Source organism: Tenrec ecaudatus, chromosome 3 (genome assembly GCF_050624435.1).
Source record: "Tenrec ecaudatus isolate mTenEca1 chromosome 3, mTenEca1.hap1, whole genome shotgun sequence".
Taxonomy (NCBI): domain Eukaryota; kingdom Metazoa; phylum Chordata; class Mammalia; order Afrosoricida; family Tenrecidae; genus Tenrec; species Tenrec ecaudatus.
The window spans coordinates 60519208-60537446 of record NC_134532.1 but is presented as its reverse complement, the minus strand read 5'-3'; the positions used below and the strand labels follow the sequence as shown (position 1 = coordinate 60537446).

The 18239-nt window shown below is 46.5% G+C and overlaps 1 protein-coding gene across 4 annotated transcripts in view; it reads left to right on the top strand.

The window, feature by feature from the left end:
• Positions 1–18239, top strand: part of TMEM131L (transmembrane 131 like) — a 182111-nt gene that overhangs the window by 122213 nt on the left and 41659 nt on the right. For all 4 annotated transcript variants that reach the window (XM_075543674.1, XM_075543676.1, XM_075543675.1 and 1 more), the window contains exons 10-19: positions 1376–1434; positions 1672–1780; positions 3263–3362; positions 3961–4114; positions 4792–4962; positions 6205–6274; positions 7327–7444; positions 10404–10545; positions 12356–12465; positions 15044–15116. In XM_075543674.1, coding sequence (XP_075399789.1) covers positions 1376–1434; positions 1672–1780; positions 3263–3362; positions 3961–4114; positions 4792–4962; positions 6205–6274; positions 7327–7444; positions 10404–10545; positions 12356–12465; positions 15044–15116 — 1106 coding nt within the window. The remainder of the gene's footprint in view (positions 1–1375; positions 1435–1671; positions 1781–3262; positions 3363–3960; positions 4115–4791; positions 4963–6204; positions 6275–7326; positions 7445–10403; positions 10546–12355; positions 12466–15043; positions 15117–18239) is intronic.

Sequence of the window (18239 nt, the reverse complement as noted above, 5' to 3'; positions counted from 1 at the left end):
ACAAGTTAAAAGGGCAGGGCAGTCTAATAAAGATATCCACAAAGTACAGGTCGTTTAAAGTTTATACCTTTTGGTGGCACGGCAGTTACGCCCTTGGCTGTAAGCTGAGGGAGTAACAGTGGGAGGACATCAGTGGTGCCGTGGTGGAAAAGACTGGCAGATCTGCTCGCCTAAAACGATGGCCTGGGAGCCCTGTGAGGCAGTCCCACTTGGTCCACTAGGGTTGCTGGGAGTGGAACCAGTTGGCTGTACTGATGTTTGGACACTCACTTGACGGAATGGTTGGTTATAAGGTTTTTGGAGTCAAGTAGAGGCTTGACTATTCCTGGGGGTCTGACTTTAGTGATTGTTTTTGTGACGTTCGTCTTTGAAAATGGGTGCCCTGTTCATCAGCAATAAGCTGCTTTCCCGCTGTAACTGTATGAGCGCTGATCTAAGAGACACACAATGTGTGATCCATGAAATTGATCATGTAGGGTTTGTCTTCCGCTCACTGGTTATCAGGGCCGTTCCGGTGTGGGAGAGAGTGTGTATGCATTAGCATCTTTCTGCATTGCTCCATTAGCGGTGCTCACTGTCTGTCGGGCTCCTCACTGCCCATGCCCGAGGACCGCCCGTTGCTGTCCTCCAGTGTGCGCTTCTCAGGGCTTCCAGGAAGGCAGGGACTGAGGACATGGGGAGTGTTTTTGTTGTTGTGGGATACAAGGAAATGTAGTTTGAGGCCCCGGGTTGTCTAAACAGGGAAATGAGGGGCCGGGATACATGGCTTTCCTTGGAGCAGACTGTAGGAGAAGTATCATGACCCTAGACTTTGAATTTCTCAACTGGGAGGCTTTCATCCTTTGATGGCCTCTACTGGCATGTAAATCTTTTTGTAAGGAGTGTGTGTGTGTCCCAGCAAAAGAACAACCAAATCTGTCTTGGAGGAAGTACAAACGGAACGCTCCTTGGAGGCAAGGATGGCGAGACTTCATCTTCCTCACTTTGGACGCGCTGTCAGGAGAGAGCAGGAGAAGGACGTCATGCTTACTAAAGGGGAGGAGCAGCAAGTAAAGGGAAGACGCTAGGCAAGATGGATGGACACAGCGGCTGCGACAGTGGGCTCAAACATGAGAACAATTGTGGGATGACGTGGAAAGGGGCAGTGTTGGGTTCTGTTGTCCCAAGGACTGCTGTGAGGCAGAACTGGTTTGATGGCACCAGCAACAGTAATACGCTCAACAGAAAACTAGCTGCTGGTTTCAATTTCAGTGTTGAAAAATTGGTTGTTGTTGTTTTCTTAAACTAGAAATGTGAATGATATTTGAATGACGACATTAGGAGGTGAGGCTGCTCCAGCTGTTTTAATGTGATTGTTCTGGTTTCTTTTGAACAGACAGTTCTGCAGTAGATATGTACATACTACATTCAGGAAGGAGTCTGCTGTGGATCCAGGTAATTGTATGTGCATGTGTACCGTGACATTTGAAAAAATACTAAGTGTGCATTGGGCTGTGGAGCGGGAAGCGCTTTCAGAACAGATAAGAAACACCTGAGTGTGTGTTGCCCTCATGCAGACTGCTGCCCCCTGTGTGCATCGGTGTACAGGTGCCCTGTCTGTCTGCCTGTCCTGCTGGTCTGAACAGGTACCACACACCGAGCGAAGTAATGTGGGCACTTTTTTGATTACAGGATGTCCATCATTTCTCGCAGAGAGACACCCTGTCTCTGAAGTTTCAACCAGTGCTGCTACCCATGTCTGCCACAAACTTTACGAAAGTCGCCTCCTTCAGCTGCAAAGGTACAGAGTTTAGAAAACATTCGAGGTGCTCTCGGGTTTCGTCAGGCGGTTGCCCCGATGGCGTTCTCTGTGCAGAATGACCGAGTGCCCGCAGCTCGTCGTGGTCTTCAGTAGAAGGGCAGATTTGGTTTCAGCGTCAGCATGTCCTTCGTCATTAGTTCTAAAAGATGGTGGGGACGTGTGGCTATTTGGCACTCTGGAATAAAAATGGGCCGTGGCTTTTTTGGATAGAAGCCTGGTGCTTTTGATGGAAAATTTAAAATGTATGTCTGTGCATCTTAATTCTTAACCTAGAATTAATCCCACAGAGAGACCCATCAATGAGAGGGCTTCACAAAGTTCCTGGGAAAATGCTATTATTTTTCCATTCCATCTTCCCACAGTCTTCTTCAAACCCCCTTGTATAGGCAGAGATGCACCCACATCTTTGTGGTAGCAGAAGTGCCGGTCCATCTGTCACACTGGCCCGGTTGCAGCTCACCCCCAGGGGCATGCTCTGCAGCTCTTTCCGATGGACACGAGCGTGTGATGCAGGCAGTGTGTGGGGATGTGGTTTTCCCAGAGTGTATCTATCTATGGACGGATGGTAAAGTAACCGAATTTTTTGCCCTGCCTCTAAGATCCTTGTAAGGCCAGATGACCTGCTTTTGGCAGGACAGTCCCGATTTGTAACAATTTTTCCCACGTCCCACGGCGTTTTAAAAAAGTCCCGATTTTTGGACAGAATGCACGACAAGCTAGGGTATATGGTTTTCGGCTGCGATGTGGTTATCTCGCCAGGATATGAATTTTATTAATGGTGTCCCTCTTTACCAATGTTAAAATCTGGTCACCTTATCATTGCGAAAAACTGAAAGTCAGACGTAAGAGGTAGACTGTGAGTTGGGTGCTGGAGTCAGGGTTAAGAATTTAATACCAGTGGTTTTATATTATGACAAAGATCCATGAAAGCTTTAGTGTGTTGTGCTGATAAATCATCAGGATGTCGTCACCTTTTGGGGTCAAGCTTGTTCCTATTTAGGATTTTTCTTTGCAGATCCATGCCTCACCGGCTCCTCTCAAATCAACACCCCCCCCCCCCCGCCACCAGTCTAGTTTCATGTCTTGCTTTTGTTGGGGCTGCAGATGTATGTGGGGACTCTGGTGTGTGGTGTTGGCAGTCTTCCGAGAAAACGCAAACACAAAGTGTCGACTCTGAAAACCTCCCTTCCCTCCCAAGAGCAGAAATGGATGTGTTTTTTTTAAAGGGTAGACAGCATGATCCAAATCATTGACAAGCCATTAATGGAAGAAGGGTTCATTAGGAGGTTTTTTTTGGGGGGGAAAATCACCCCGCCCCCGACTCATGTCTCCTTTGCTATTTTAATGGAGTCCGAGAAGTGAAGTACTGGGAACCGTTGCCAAGTACGCATCTTGCTTTCCTTCGGCATCATCGGGAAACGGCACTTCCTGTTGCACATTGACCGTTTCTCTCCCTCCCAGCTCCGTCATGCGGCCCTGGAAGCAGTTACACAGAAGAGGCGAAGAGAGCCAAAAGCATTGCGACACTACAAGCCTGCCTGTCCTCACCGGTGGTTCCGGGGTAGGTTCATTCACTGTCCCCAGGCTCGGACGGTTTAGTCCCTAGAGGTTATTTACAGATACAGCAGATGTGACTTGAATGGTTCTCGGTTCTCTCTGGACCTGCCTTCCTGCCATCAGCTACTAACTACGAAGAAGCAGCAGCATAATTCAAATCTTAAATTAGGTTCCGGCAGCAGGTTCGCTAGAGGACATGTTCACCTGGGTTGCCTCGTGGTGCTGGCTTTGTCCTGCTGGCCCCTGTGTGCTGACCTTGCCCTGCCATTGGCTCTGTGTCTGGCTGCTTGTGTTCCATCTGTGACCGAGAGATTTGAACTCTCTGATTAGAGTTTCCAGCCCTAGCATTCCATGCCTGGCCGCTTTTCTACAGTCAGTGCAGGTTCTTCAGCATGCTGAAAGGTTGGCATTTCAAGCTGACCAGAGGCACCTTGCAAAACAGGCCTGGCAGTCTGCTCCCGGAAGGCTTGGTCTTGAAAACCCTGTGGAGCAGCTCCACCGCCGGGATGGACACAGCAGCAGCGGCTGACCGCCACCCAGCGAGGTGGCCGGTTGGGTTGTGTGACTCCCCGGCTGACCGCTTGCTTGTCCTTTGCCCACAGGTATTTCAGACTGGACTCTGCAGCAGCCCAGTTTCACCTGGAGACTCCCGAGAATGCGTCAGGAGTCTGGTCCATGTGGTACTTCAACCTCTTTGACCGCCGTATCGTATTCAACAATGCATTTGTTTCCAAGGAGACCAAGCACATTGTAAAGGTACGGGGAGCTTCTTACTTTATTTTCACCCTCCTTTAGTTTTATCCTACTGTAAACTTTCCTGAAGGTCATGCTGTGGTATTGTTAGCATTTGGACCTGTCAGCTGTTAATTACGGTGTTTAAAGCAAGTACGTAATATGTTCAGAAGTAGCATGACACTACTTCTCTTCCCATCTCTCCTCTTTCTCTTTTTCACTCACTCACTCACTCTTAAACTATTCTTCACGTATCTTAAAAGGACCAGGATGTATGAGGGGGCCAATGAAGTTGAAAGATAGTGGAATTTTCCCATGATCTTTTGGATACTCGCTCGTATTTTATTTAAGGATGTTTTCCTTTACGATTATTCCAAACACATTTTTAACATATACTTCCTATTGAAAGGATTATAGTTAGAGAATAAGCCATGATGAAGTAGTAAGATTTGGCAAAATCCCACCCATGGAAATTACACATCACCTATAAGAACTCAGTGCCTCCTGTAAGTATGGCAAGGTTGCTGCTGTAGAACCTGAGAAGACTAGCATATTAAACACTATTTGAACCTATAATTTATACAAAATATTCCATTTTGGGGTCTGGAAACGGTTGCATAACATAGCTCCTCGGAGTTTAGACTGTCTGTCGCCGTCACCAGTGTTAGGAAAGTAACCTCTCCTGCTTCTTTTCTTTCTAGATTCTGAATTTCACTGGCCCTTTATCTCTACCTCCAGGCTGTTGGAATATGTTTTCTTTGAAACTTGCTGTTAAAGACATTGCCATAAACCTGTTCACCAATGTGCTTTTGACTACAAACACAGGTGCCATTTTTGCAGTACCTCTGCAGATACTCTCGGCCCCCTCCAAGGTATCGGTTTACAACACCATGCTGTGCACTATTGTTCCTTTTTATCAGTTTATCTGGTGGTGCTTGGGTTTTGTTAACTGGGCTCAACTCCTTCTCTTGAAGGCTCTCTATTAACGGGCAGGATATCCAGGCCAATATTTGATGGTCAAATTATTTAGAAATGAAATCTTTATTGGGAAAGAGTTTCGTATGTTTATAAAGTTATTTAAAGTTCTTGAGTGAAAGAAGATATGACAAGTAGATTGATAAGTCTCATTTTGCTTTATTCCCGGCCTTGTGGAGCAGGGAGTAGATACTTATTGTACAAAGCACTTGACTTGCCGTGGAATTAGGTGGCGCACGTTTTATTTGGACCTGTGTTAACTGCGTCTTTTTGCTCACGTTCCTTGAGTGTTTCTCATGGACCAAATCTATAAGTCTTGAAAACGTTCCGAATTAAGACAATGCTTTCTAAAATTTGGATCAATTATTTGTGACTTAGATCCCCTCTTAAACATGTTTCATTTTTTCCTTAATGTTTATTACTTTTCTTTTGGTTATTATTGTTGCTTCTTTCTGAGCCAAACAACTATGTACAATGCTGGGTTCTAATTTTCCACTCGGAGACATTCATGCAACCATCTTTATGATTTTTCTCACTTAGTAGTGTTCTTGTTTCATAGTTGGAAATGCCTCATGTTTAACTCTAAGCTTAAAGACAGGACTCCTGCCAGGAAACCAAGCAGAATGCGAGGTTACTGGCATCCATCCATTAGACATCTCCTTTCTTCCAGTCAAGAGGAGCATATGAGAAGGCTCTAGAGATTTGTAGAATGAGCTAGACTCTGCTCTCCACGGGAAACGGGACATTCATTTAAATGTCCTCATTTGCCAGGAATTACAAGAGATTGGTAGACTGCTGTTTTTAAGTGGGTTTGAGTACATTTTGAAAACACCACCACCAAGAATGTGCGGAGTTATGTAATCTTAAATTCAGAAGACATTGTAGTGTTTGATAAGCCCCGGGGGTCAGACACAGGTGACTGTACAGATGCTCCATCAGCCACCTATATGAGAGATAGCCCTCCTCCCTCATCCAAGTATAAAGGAGTCCAGGAAGTGGCTCCTTCATAGTGGTGTGACTCCTGGTTACAGGGAGGCTCACTGAGATGGAAGCCGATGTTTTCTGTCCCCTTTAGCGCATTAGGATTTTTATGTGGAGTGTTGTGTTGTAAGTTATTCATATATTACTTTTCAATCTAGGAAGGGAGTCTGGGTTTTGAAGTGATAGCACATTGTGGCATGCATTATTTCATGGGAAAGTCACAGACAGGTAAGTATCTTACCCTTAGGCTCTCTATAGCACTGTAGCTTTGTGCGGGGTGGGAAAGAGTGAAGAGAATTTAGCATTTATAGATGGCTTAATTAGCTCAGTTAAGTATAATTGCCTCCTACCATTATATAATGATTCTTAGCATAATTTTTAGCTGAATGCCTTGAAATCGTTAAGAATCCTGCAGAAGCACCATGGGTACGTCTAAAATTACGGTCCCTTTATTTTTTAGCAGCGTAGACTTTTCTAAGATTTTTTTTCATCTATATTATGTATTTGATCATCATAAACAACTTTCTTGCCAGAGACATTTGGGGCTCTGATTCTGTTTAACAGGAGAGCTGGCTAGGAGATAGGAAAAACAATTTGGAGCTGCCGGTGCTGAGTTAGAAGACGCAATTATGGGAGCATGGGCTGAGAGAAGCTGTTTTGTAGGTGTTTTTATTCCCCTTATCTTTTAAATATTAAAATATTTAAGGGAGAATTTTCTAGGATAATGATTTCTCTTGGAGGATTTCTGTCCTTCCTCTGATACCCTCTTGGGCGCAGATAAGACAGAATAGAAAAGTAGGGTGGGAGAGGTGAATAGTTTATAAACATACCCCTTAGTCAGGCTCAGCTTCTGGCCTCTGCCCTCTGTTGAGAATTGCCGTCAGCCCAGCATCCCTCCGCGCGGTCACCGGGAAGGTGCAGGTGACCGTTACTGTTTACCAGGAGGCGGTTTTGCAGCTTAGATGTGAAAGCGTTACAGTCCCAAGAATAACTGTAGCTTGTTTCAGGCTGTGTGTTCATGAGCCATGTGTCTTTTATGTTGCTCCATGATTCGATTTAGTTTTGTTTTATACATGCTTGTTTGGTTTGATATATCATCTGGTTTGATATATCATTGAGTTAGAGGGGCATTTAGTGTAAAGCTGTCAGAGACTGAGGGGGCATTTAATTACCCTCTGATTCTCTAAGTTTGAGGCATTTTATAGTCAGCTCTTGGCGTGATCCGAAAATTGAATCCTCTCTTCTGTAAATGTAAGCGTTACTTCTGACCTCACTTTCAGAAACTCCTGACTGGCAAAGGAGCCTTTCTCTGGATCGATCAACCTGGGAGGTGGATTTCGACCTGGCGAATAAATTGTACGAAAGATGGAAGAAATTAAAAACTGGTGACACCTGCAAGTACGTCTTCCACTTTCTTGCGGTCCCTCGGCACGGGGCGCGCACACTTCCCACTGGCCCTGCCTGCGCTCGCGGGGCTGCATTTCCCACACAGTCCTGCTCCCCAGCTGGCTGTTTGACAAATGGCACCCCTCAGAAAGCGTGGAAGCACAGTGAGCACTCAGCTGATCATCAGCTTGATTGACCAGCTCCCGGTTTTTACCCCCTTCACTTTCTCCCTTTCGCTGCCTACGTAACTCAGCGGCATCCAGCTGCGTGTCCAGGCAGCTGCTTCCCATCGTTTGCTAGAGTTGTGGTGAACACTGAGTTATGAGTTCGAATCCCCTGTACTTGGGACATACAGGGTTAGGCTCCTTTGAGCCTCTTATCCCTGTATTTTTGTCAGTGGATAGATGCCTGTGGGTGACCTTGGTGTACACGTGTCCCTGTGAAGGCATTGCATTTAGTAGGTAGGGCTGTTTCAGCAGGATTGAACTCCAGGTGAGCAGCACTAGTGATACCTAGGAGCTCACCGGACACATGTTTTCCTCCACAAGGTCTAAGAGCCTGCCAGCACTGTGTTTGGCGGGCCGTTTGAAAATCAAAAGGCACACAAGTAGAAAAGCTGTGGCACTGACCAGACCTATGCGCATCATGGGCGCCGAGACCAGAAGGCGGAGCCCTGCCTTGTCTGATGTCAGTTAGGACCATAGGCATCAGGTGACTCAAAATTGTTTACCACTTCAGGTTGTCTGCAAATGACCAGCCATCCCCTTAGAGTCCAAGTCCACAGTTCTTGACTCCCCCCACTTAGTTACTCACAGCGTACTGTTCATTGGAAGCCTCATGGTAATGGGAACAGTCGATTAGTATGATTGATTAATAACTCAGTCTTGCGTGTGATATGTACTATGTACTGCACCCCCATAAAAGCTGCATTTTCAGTACAAGATAAAAGGCGCTTTGCTGGAAGTGTAAACTTTTTTGCTTTCTGATGTAGTTGCAGCCGTGGGTTCATGCATCTTCTTTTTTTTTTAACCATAATTCTTAGGCTGGATTTGGTTATTTTGAAATCGGCAACAGATATCAAATCTAGCAGCCCTGATAGCACAATGCGTTATGGGTTGGGCTGCTAATTGCAAGGCCAGCAGTTCAAAACCACCGGGTGCTCTGAGTGAGACAGGCTGGGTGTTTGCTCCCGTAAAGAGTTTCCGTGTCAAGCCCACAGGGACTTGTCCCCTACCTTGTCCCACCTCAGCTCGATGGCAGTGAGCTTGAGTTGGAGACCTCAATCGACGGTGCAGGTACTACTCTCCCCGGTCATGCCCTGACCTTTCCCTGCCATAGGCCACTTGCGGCAGCCCTGGTAGCACTTTCTTTGGGCCCCCTGGTGTTCGCGAGGTTTACCGTCACTGCACTAAACGATGAAGACGTGAGACCCACAGGAGATTTCTCAGAGGGGTGAGCTGCTTGGCAGAAATGGTTATCAGCCTTAAAGACACAGCCCTGCCTCAGCGGACCCGTGTGCAAGCCCTGCCGTTCGAGAGAACTATTTGGCTCTGACGCATAGGCATAATGTTACCGGGCATGGTGAGTGTGCCCCATGGGATCTGGATTGGCTGTGTGTACTCGATAGATCTATTCTGCTTCATCGTTGGGAAGTGAGCTGTATAGATCACGAGTCTTCATTTCCCAATAATTTTGCCTTTGCAGGGAAGCCTGTTTCCTCACACTGTACCACAACTACAGTGCCATCACCATCCCCAATAAGCTTAACATTGGTAAAATTCTATTATCTCATAAGCGCCCCATAGGAAAATTTCCCTGACTACCCCCCAAAAGGTGGCGTCGTGGTGACGCGTAGGGCCCGCAGCTCGAAACCGCCTGCTCCTTGGCCATGGTTTCTCTAGACGAATGTCTTTACCTGCGTCTTTGAAGAGGTTCGCAGGGTCCAGATCAGTTTAAGGGTCCAGATCAGTTCTGTGTAAGCACCCTGCATACTCTCTTTTTTTCCCGGTTGTCCCCTCAAGTAAAACATGTTACTCAAGAAATATGGATGATCAGTCAGGTCTCGGCCCTGTGCTTGCTGAACAGCCCTGCTCCTGAGGCTGTCACAGCTGTGACCGTTCAGGGAAAATGGCCCAGCCTGTCTCAAAGATGCCTCTGGGTGGGTTCACCCTGGGCGCTGAACCTCCTGCGCAGCCCTGGTTGGCGTCATGAACCTTCAGGCTTAGGTGATGTGGGACAGGTTCTCTCCTGTTGTCACCATGCAAATAGTCCTGGTGTGGGATAGAAGTTTCCTTTTCAGAGAACTCATATGCGTATAAATGTGTTCTGCTCACTACGTAGTTTTACTTGGCATCCAGTGTTACTCATTGCAAAATGGTAATCAATCTAATTATGCTGCTCATGTTATGTTTATGAGTAGGTGTTCTAAAAATAGGGATTCTCTGTCTCTCTTTTTTGGGAGCTTTGCTATGGTTTCTTTACTTTCCTCCCAGAAAACCCACTCACTGCCATCGAGTCAGTGTTGACTCAGAGCCACCATACAAGACGGGGTAGAACTGCCCCTGTGAGTTTCAGAAAGGGTAACTCTTTACTGGAGTGGCTGGTGGTTTTGAACTGCTGACCTTGCAGTTAGCAGTCCAGCTCCTATCCTTTGCTTCAGGTATTGTAATTCACTAACACCTTTAGTTTTGATCATCGCGTGTCCCAAATTTGGCTGGTGGAAGCCCCTATCAGGCCAGTCTCAATGTCTTTGGGATATGTTCCCCTGTTCTTCAAGGGCTTCCTTGCTTTCCATTCAAACAATGCCCAGGCTTGGCTTGTCCTCTCCCCTCTCTAGACCCCCAAATTTTCCACAGGGTCTTCATTCCTTTTAGCGATAGTTGTGTTTAATGATCTCCCCACTCCCACCTTTGTTTTCTTTATCATCAGAGGTATTTTTCATAATCACTTCTCTTCTTTCTGAATTAAACAGGCGGAATGTCTTAGGCACGACTCGCTTTGCCCACTCGAAGAAACCCAAGGAGTCGGAATCTTTCCTTTCCTTTTTGCCGCGTCTGATCACAGAGCCCAGCCTCGTGTTAAACTTCAGTGCCACCGCCCTCAGGAGCAGCGCGGTGAGGAAGCTGTCTTTCTGTTCTGCTGGCTTTTAAGCTCACCAGGGTAACTCCACCTCGGGCGCCTCTTTCAGGACCCAAGTTCATTGAAACACACTTTCTGGGGCACACATGCCCACGCAGCACGTGCAGGACTGGGGTGCTAAGCACAATGGGAGGCATTGTGGGGTGCTTCCCTGCAAGTATCTCCCCAGGTCATTTATAAGGTTTAGATGCCGTTCGAGATCATAACGGTGGATATAGTTGGCTGCGAAGAGCAGAGCTTGTGCCCAACACGGCTTACCTAAGAGTTCGCTCGTCTCCCACAAGAAAGTGTGGAGCAGGGGAGTCTTGGCGGGGACTGGGACACCCCCTGTATGCTCACACTCAGTGTTGGGCGGCTGCCCGCCGCCGCCCTCGCGGTGTCCAGGGGGACAGACAGAGGAAGGACGCGATGCCCACAGCCGTACCCTTGGGGCTTCTTGGCGAGAATTGTCACAACCACTCACCAACCAGCTGCTTGCGGTTTTGGCAACGTGGGCTCAAAAGAGACCTCACACCAGGCCCTTGCTTTACCAGTGTCTGAAAACGTGATTTATCCTTTATTGCGTTTTCAATGGAAGGAGGCAGGGGAGAAGAGGTCAGGTCGGTTGGCCTCTGGGAGTCCGCCACAGCCCTCTGGTGTCAAACCAATCCTGTGTACTTGTATGTTGGACTGAACCATGACACATAGGAACTTTTTCTAATTGAAGAGAATTATTATGTGATAATGTGGATTTAGGTTTAAGTCAGCCTTAAAAAATATACATGAATTCTTAGAATGTATAAAATGGAACTTAAACTATGGAACCGACGCTTACGGAGCTATTGAGTTGTATTCTTGCCCCTGCTGCCAGGTTGTTGGATATTCAGCCTGATCATTGAGTCCATCCACATGCTCCTTTTTCTAACGCTTTAATCTGTAGACCCTCTAAAACTCACGGGTAGATTGTTTTAAGAGCTTAGTTATATAAAACAAGAATATAACATGCAGCCCCTTTTCACTCATTCCAGCAGGGTGTGTTGCTCTGCAGTCTGAATGGCTGGCAGGTTGAAACCCGCTGCTCCCGGAAACAGTTCAGAGTTTCAGAGACCCACAGGGGTCGCGCTGAGTCAGCATTGGCTTGGTGGCAGTGCGGAGTAATGGGGAGACTCCTCTTTGGAAACAAAATTTGGAATGTGAACCATTTTAAAAAATTTTCTCTCTTGGTGTGTGCATTTGGATGTTTGTCCTTTTTTAGTATCTGGTCTTTTGGAGTCACATGAGGTTTAAAATCCTCCTCCCTTGGGATGACCTAGATGAGTTTGTCTGTCTCTCCCCAGAAGCTGTCCCTGGTGGGAGTTTTTCAGGAAATGTGGTCATTTGGGTTACGTGGGTCCTTGCTTGCCAGGAGCTTCAGAGTAGGATTTGAGGGGGGTTCTGAGGAGGGGCTCTTCAGAGGGGGTGCTGTCAGAAAACAAGCTGTCAAATGGTTCCCACGGGCCTAGAAGCCAGGGCTTATAGCTGCCCGGTCCCCAATAACAAGTCGGTAAAAACGACCCGAGTTAGAAATTTTACCTCTTCCTGTGCACAGTGATTTTCTTAAGATGGCACGGTGAAGATTATGTTTTAAGAAACGTCCTCAGTTTGAAATAATCTCAGACTTAGAAAAATGCTTCAAGAATTGAGGGCTATGCTCAGTGTTGACCATCCCCGCTTCCCCTTCGCATAGTAACTGGTGCTGTATCATCTCCCGTGTCATTTTCCTGTCCCTGTTGGCACACCATTTTAACCCCCTGTTCCCATCTCTAGGTGAAGTACTTTGTCGTGAAGAACCCCTCCTCTCGGCCCGTTTCCCTGCAGCTCCTGCCTGTCTCCTTGTATCCGACACCTGAAGCTGCCCTGCGCCTGCTGCACAAATGGTAATGCGCCCGCCCCGGGTGGCCTTTTTGGAAAATAGCATTAAGCATCTCAAGAGCTCTTCTGGTAACCTACTGACCTATGCGACCTTGGACCTGGCCTCTCGTGTGTTTCGTTTGATGGAGAACCCTGGTGGGTTATGTGGTATCTTCTGTCGTCATGCTTCAAGTCCAGTTCCCAGAAGAACAGGCTTGCTTTTGGTTCAAAACACAGAACAAAGCTAGTTGCCCACAGGCCGATTCTGACTGGGGTGTGTCAGAGTGGAACTGTGCTCCATTGGGTTTTCCTTGGAGGCAGATCACTGGGCCTTTCTTCCAAGGTTCCTTAGGGTAGGTAGACTTCACCTGACATCCTTTCAGTCAGTGGCCAGGTTCTGAACCTTTAATGCCACCCATGGATGCTGCCATCATGATTCCCACCTGTACTAATATTTAGAATTTGAGTTATATTGATCTCTGGGCAGCAGGGAAAAAAATTGAGTATTTTATCAGTGGTTTATGATCATCTGGCAACCATAAGGTTGGCGGTTCAAGTCCACTCAGCAGCAACTTGGGAGAAAGCCCTATTGAAATGCTTCCTCATAAAGATTCATTGAGAAAAACCTCAGGAGCAGGTCTACTCTGTCCCGCAGGGACAGCAGGTGTTAGCAGCCGACGTGGCAACCACCGTCCGGAGCTGAGCAGGTTGAGATGATGAGTTTAAGTCCAAGATGGTTGTATCTTGACTTGAACTTAAAATACTTCATCCTCTCACCTTAGAAGTAGCTCCCCTCATTATGTGTAACCTCAGCCTTCTCAGAGTTGACTTTTAGGGCCAGATTAATTCTTTGTTCGGGAGGCGGAGGTGCTGCCTCATTTGTTGGAGGGTGCTTAGCAACACACTCACGTTCTCAATGCATTGGACGCTCCCAGGATGGAACACGCATGTTTCCACGCTTTGCTACATTTCCCAGGGGACAGAACGTTGTTTAGTGGAGAATCACTGTCTTTCACATTTCAACAGCTATGAACCGCGGAAGGAAAGAGGCTCCATGATTTCCACCTTTGGTTACCTCTCCCTTCTGGGCTACTAGAGCTGTTCTCTCGACCGCTGTGGGCCTCTGGGGCTTCAGGGCAGGATAAAGTGTGTGTAGGTGTGCAATACAAGTTCCTGTGTATACATCTTAGATATTTTAAATTAAAAAAACCATTTTATTAGGGGCTCGTACAACTCTTAGCACAATCCATCCATCCACCCATTGTGTCAAGTACATTTGTACCTTTGTGGCCATCATCATTCTCAAAATACTTGCTTTCTACTTGAGCCCTTGGTATCAGCTCCTCATATTTTCCCCTTCCTCCCTGCCCCTCCCTCCCAAACCCTTGATAATTTATAAATTTTATTATTTTTTCATGTCTTACACTGTCCAGCATCTCCCTTCACCCACTTTTCTGTTGTCTGTCCCCCAGAGAGGGGTTTATATGTAGGTCCTTGTGATCGGTCCCCCCTTTGCACTCCACTCTCTTGGTATCGCCACTCTTATCATTTGTTCTGAAGGGATCATCCGTCCTGGATTCCCTATTTTTCCAGTTACCATCTGTACCAGTGTACATCCTCTGGTCTAGCCAGATTTGTAAGGTAGAACTGGGATCATGATAGTGGGGGAGAGGAAGCATTAAAGAACTAGAGGAAAGTTGGATGTTTTATCATTGCTACACTGCACCCTGACTGGCTCATCTCCTCCCCACGGCCCTTCCGTAAGGGGCTTTGGGTCCCCACTCTACACTCCTACTCATTCACACTGATTTGATTTTTTGTTCTTTGATGCCTGATACCTGATCCTATCGACACCTCGTGATCACACAGTCTGGTGTGCATTCCATGTGGGCTTTGTTGCTTCTCAGCTAGATGGCCACTTGTTTACCTTCAAGCCTTTAAGACCCCAGATGCTATGTCTTTTGATAGCCGGGCACCATCAGCTTTCTTCACCACATTTGCTTATGCACCCGCTATGTCTTCTGCAATGGTGTCGGAAAGACGAGCATCACGGAATGCCAGATTAATAGAACAAAGTGTTCTTGCATTGAGAGAGTACTTGAGTAGCGGCCCAATGTCCATCTGTTACCTTAATATTAAACCAAATATATGCACATAGATCTATTTCCCCCTCGTCATATATAAATATATTTACATATGACCATGCCTGTATTTAGACCTCTATAAATGTCCTTTGTCTCCTAGTCCTTTCCTCTTGTCCCTCTGTCATGCTCAGCCTTCATTTGGGTTTCAGTAATTCCTCTCGGTTACATTCCCTTGATCAAGCCCAACCAGGCCTCCTACACCCTCTGCACCATCAATTTTGGATCACTTGTTCCCTTGTCCCTGGGTTTCTTAAACCCACTTCCTTTCTCCCACCTCTCCTTCTCCCATGTTTCCATCCCCGGAGTCTCCTCTACATTGTTTATCCCGCCTATCTTATTTGGATAGATCTGCAGAGATAATAATATGCATAAAAACAAGACAGCAAAGCAAATCCACAAAAGAAAACAAAACGACAACAATGCTAATTTAACCACGTGGTTTTCTTGTTTTTCGTTGTAGGTTTGGGATTGATACGCAGACGATTAATCTCACAACTGGGGAATTCCAGCTCACCCAAGCTTGCCCTTCCTGGGTAAGATGCCGTCTTTAGGCAGAAGAGAGAGTGCCCACACATGTCGTGTGACCTGTGAGCACTTCTGCCTTCCTGATTTGTGTTTGAAGGGACCTCCCCTGCTTTGTGTCGCTCTCCCCTGCCTGCTCTCTCGGGATCAATATACATAACGGGCTTTTCCAATTAGCCAGTGCAGCAGGAGATCCTGGTCTGCAATTTTTGGAGACTTAAATTTACATGCACGACATAGTAATGGTTGAAAATAGAAAACCATACAACTCAAGACCCCCAAAATATGTCATTCTCTGAAAATCCTCTGGCCCTTCAAATATTTTTAAGGGTGGAGGTTTAAAAAAAGAATTATTTTTTAAAGCTCTCTTAACTGTCTTCGTGTTTTTAACAAGTCACTCAGTATTCCTGATATTTACCTCATCTATGTAAGAGACATGGATTTTTCTACAATTCCGAAACCTCTGGGAATTAGGAGGCCTTCCATAATTCCTTTGGAGCAGGAGTGCCCACACAGTGTGGGGAGGATATAGTTGGCAACTAGACAGCTTTGTTTCAAAGCCTATGCTCAGATATGTGGCTCTCTGTGAGCTCTCTGAGAGCAAGTCAAAAGTGGAGGCACTGTTTTAAGAAAATCTACGTAAGTAGACGTGTGTAAAGATCTCTGGTAGTGTCGTGGTTCTGCGTTGGGTTGATAACCATAAGTTCCACAGTTGGAAACCACCAGCCGCTTGTGGGAGGAAGGAGGCTTTGGACCCCAGTAAAGGGTTACCGTCTCAGAAACTCCCAGGAGCAGTTATTTCTCCATTGCTCTCTCATGTCAATATGAGCAGTGAGTTTGGTTTGGTTTGGAGACATGTATACACATGTATAATTGAGCTTAACGCACGCACACACACATACACACACACCTCATTTGCCTTGTGCGTTTTCCTCTTCCTCCATCCTCAGCAAATACTAGCAAGTCTGTTCCCACTGAAAGGCCACTCGTGTTCTGCAGGATTTCCAGTGGCTGATTATTCCAAAGCCTTGACTGCCAGGACTTACTTAGGAGGCACCTCTGCATGGGCTCAAGTCTCCAACCTTTGGTCTGGAAACCAGCCACGGACTCCTCTACCCCGGTTGTCCCCCCCCCCCCCCCCAATACCCTTGGCTATGGCTCGCTTGATGAGCAGGAGAGGAATCACAGAGAGTTCACCCTCCCCATCTCCCGCTGAGAGTTTCAACATCTAAAGCAAGTTTCTACGCAGATTTTGGCTAGGGGCATGTACACAAAGGGCACACATTACCAGCGATGCTTCCGTATCGTGTTCAGTCGTCTGGGCAGGAGTAGGGAGCCTGTGTGACACTGAGGGAGATGTGAGCGGTCTGGTCCCGTAAAGACTCACCGCTTTGCAAGCCCTCAGCAGCAGTTCTGCTCTGCCCCATCGGCTCACTCGCCGGCAGAAGGTTAGGTTTCCATTAGGCAGCGTCTTTGACCTTGTTCCTGTCATCTCCCCACCCCCCGCCGCCTCATCACACAATCCCCCAGATAAGTTAGCTCCAAACACTAACAGCAGTTTCACCTCTCTGGTATGGAATCATTGGAGGCCTGGTGGCATAGTGGTTACCAAGTGGGCTGCTCCCCACAGGTCAGGCTTTCTGCTCCCATAGAGCATGGCCATCTTGGAAATCCGTTCTGTACGGTCACACTGCGTTGGGCTCAGCTCCGTGGCAGTGGTTTTTTTGTTGTGTGTTGTGTTTTGGGGTTGAATCATGTTAAGTGCCATCCAGCCGGCTTCTCTCCACAGCAACCCTGTGTCCATTGGAAGGAAACAGTGCAGTCCTGTGGCGTCCTCACGATGGTTCCCGTCCACGGATGCAGCCGCAGCTCATGCAACTCTTGTCACAGTCCATACAGACATCGATTGTGTCAAGCACATTTGTATATTCATTGCCCTTATCATTCTCAAAACATTTGCTCTCCACCTAAGCCCCTGGCATCAGGTCCTAATTTTTCCCCTCCCTCCCTCCACGGTCCCCCTCCCTCATGAACCCTCGATAATGTATAAATTATTACTTTGTCATATCTTACACCATCCGACATCTCCCTTCACCCACTTTTCTGTTGTCTGTCCCCCAGGGAGGAGGTCATATGGAGATCCTTATAATCGGTTCCCCCTTTCTACCCCACCTTTTTCCACCCTCCCAGCATCGCCACTCTCACCACTGGTCCTGAAGGGATCATCGTCCTGGATTCCCTGTGGCCTTCCTCTTTTTTGCTGCCTCTCCACTTTACCAAACATGCTGTCCTAAGTTTGAAATTCCAAACTTGTTAGCTTTGTTCACATGTAGATAAGCATATGTTACATAAATAGTTGAACAGACAGTACAATACATCTGAAGGAAGAAAAAAAATTTAAACTTGCAACATACTTAAACCTATTTAGGATCAGGAGAAGGACTTCCATTAATTTGTTAAACAGACAAAAAATATAATCTGTGATAGGCACTTCAGGAAAATTCACAGGACGATATTATTAGGGCTCTCTCATGTAAAGAAAGGCTGCCTGAGTTTGTTAGTTTGCTTTGGTGAAGAGGGTGGGGGTAGATAGTCAGGCTCTAAATCCTGGCTCTTCCATGGCCGAGGGGCAGGTAATGGAGCTTTTCCAAGCCTCCAACTTTCACATAATGTTTGAAGATTAAATAAGTAAGGTCTTAGGTGGAGAGCAAATGTTTTGAGAATGATGAGGACAGTGAATGTACAAATGTGCTTTATACAATTGATGTATGTATGGATTGTGATAAGAGTTGTATGAGCCCCTAATAAGCGATGTAAAAAAGTGAAAATAAAAGGCTAGCTCTGTATAGAAATTTTGCTAGCTCCAATAGAGAGTTGCTAGAATCTTTCCTCACTCGTATCATTATTAGTAAACTGCCATTAACTTAGAGTGACTAGCCTTTCAGAGTTATATCTCCAGAACCATTCATTTATACTGTGAATAAAGTGCTGGGGGTCTTATCAATCTGTTTAATCTCATAAGCCCAATCTAATTTTAGAGTATTTCTAGTAGAATTAAAACACATACTCCTATTCATTGTGCATATGTGTGCGTGTGTGTTTCCTTAACATTTGTTTAACCCTTTTCTACCTGT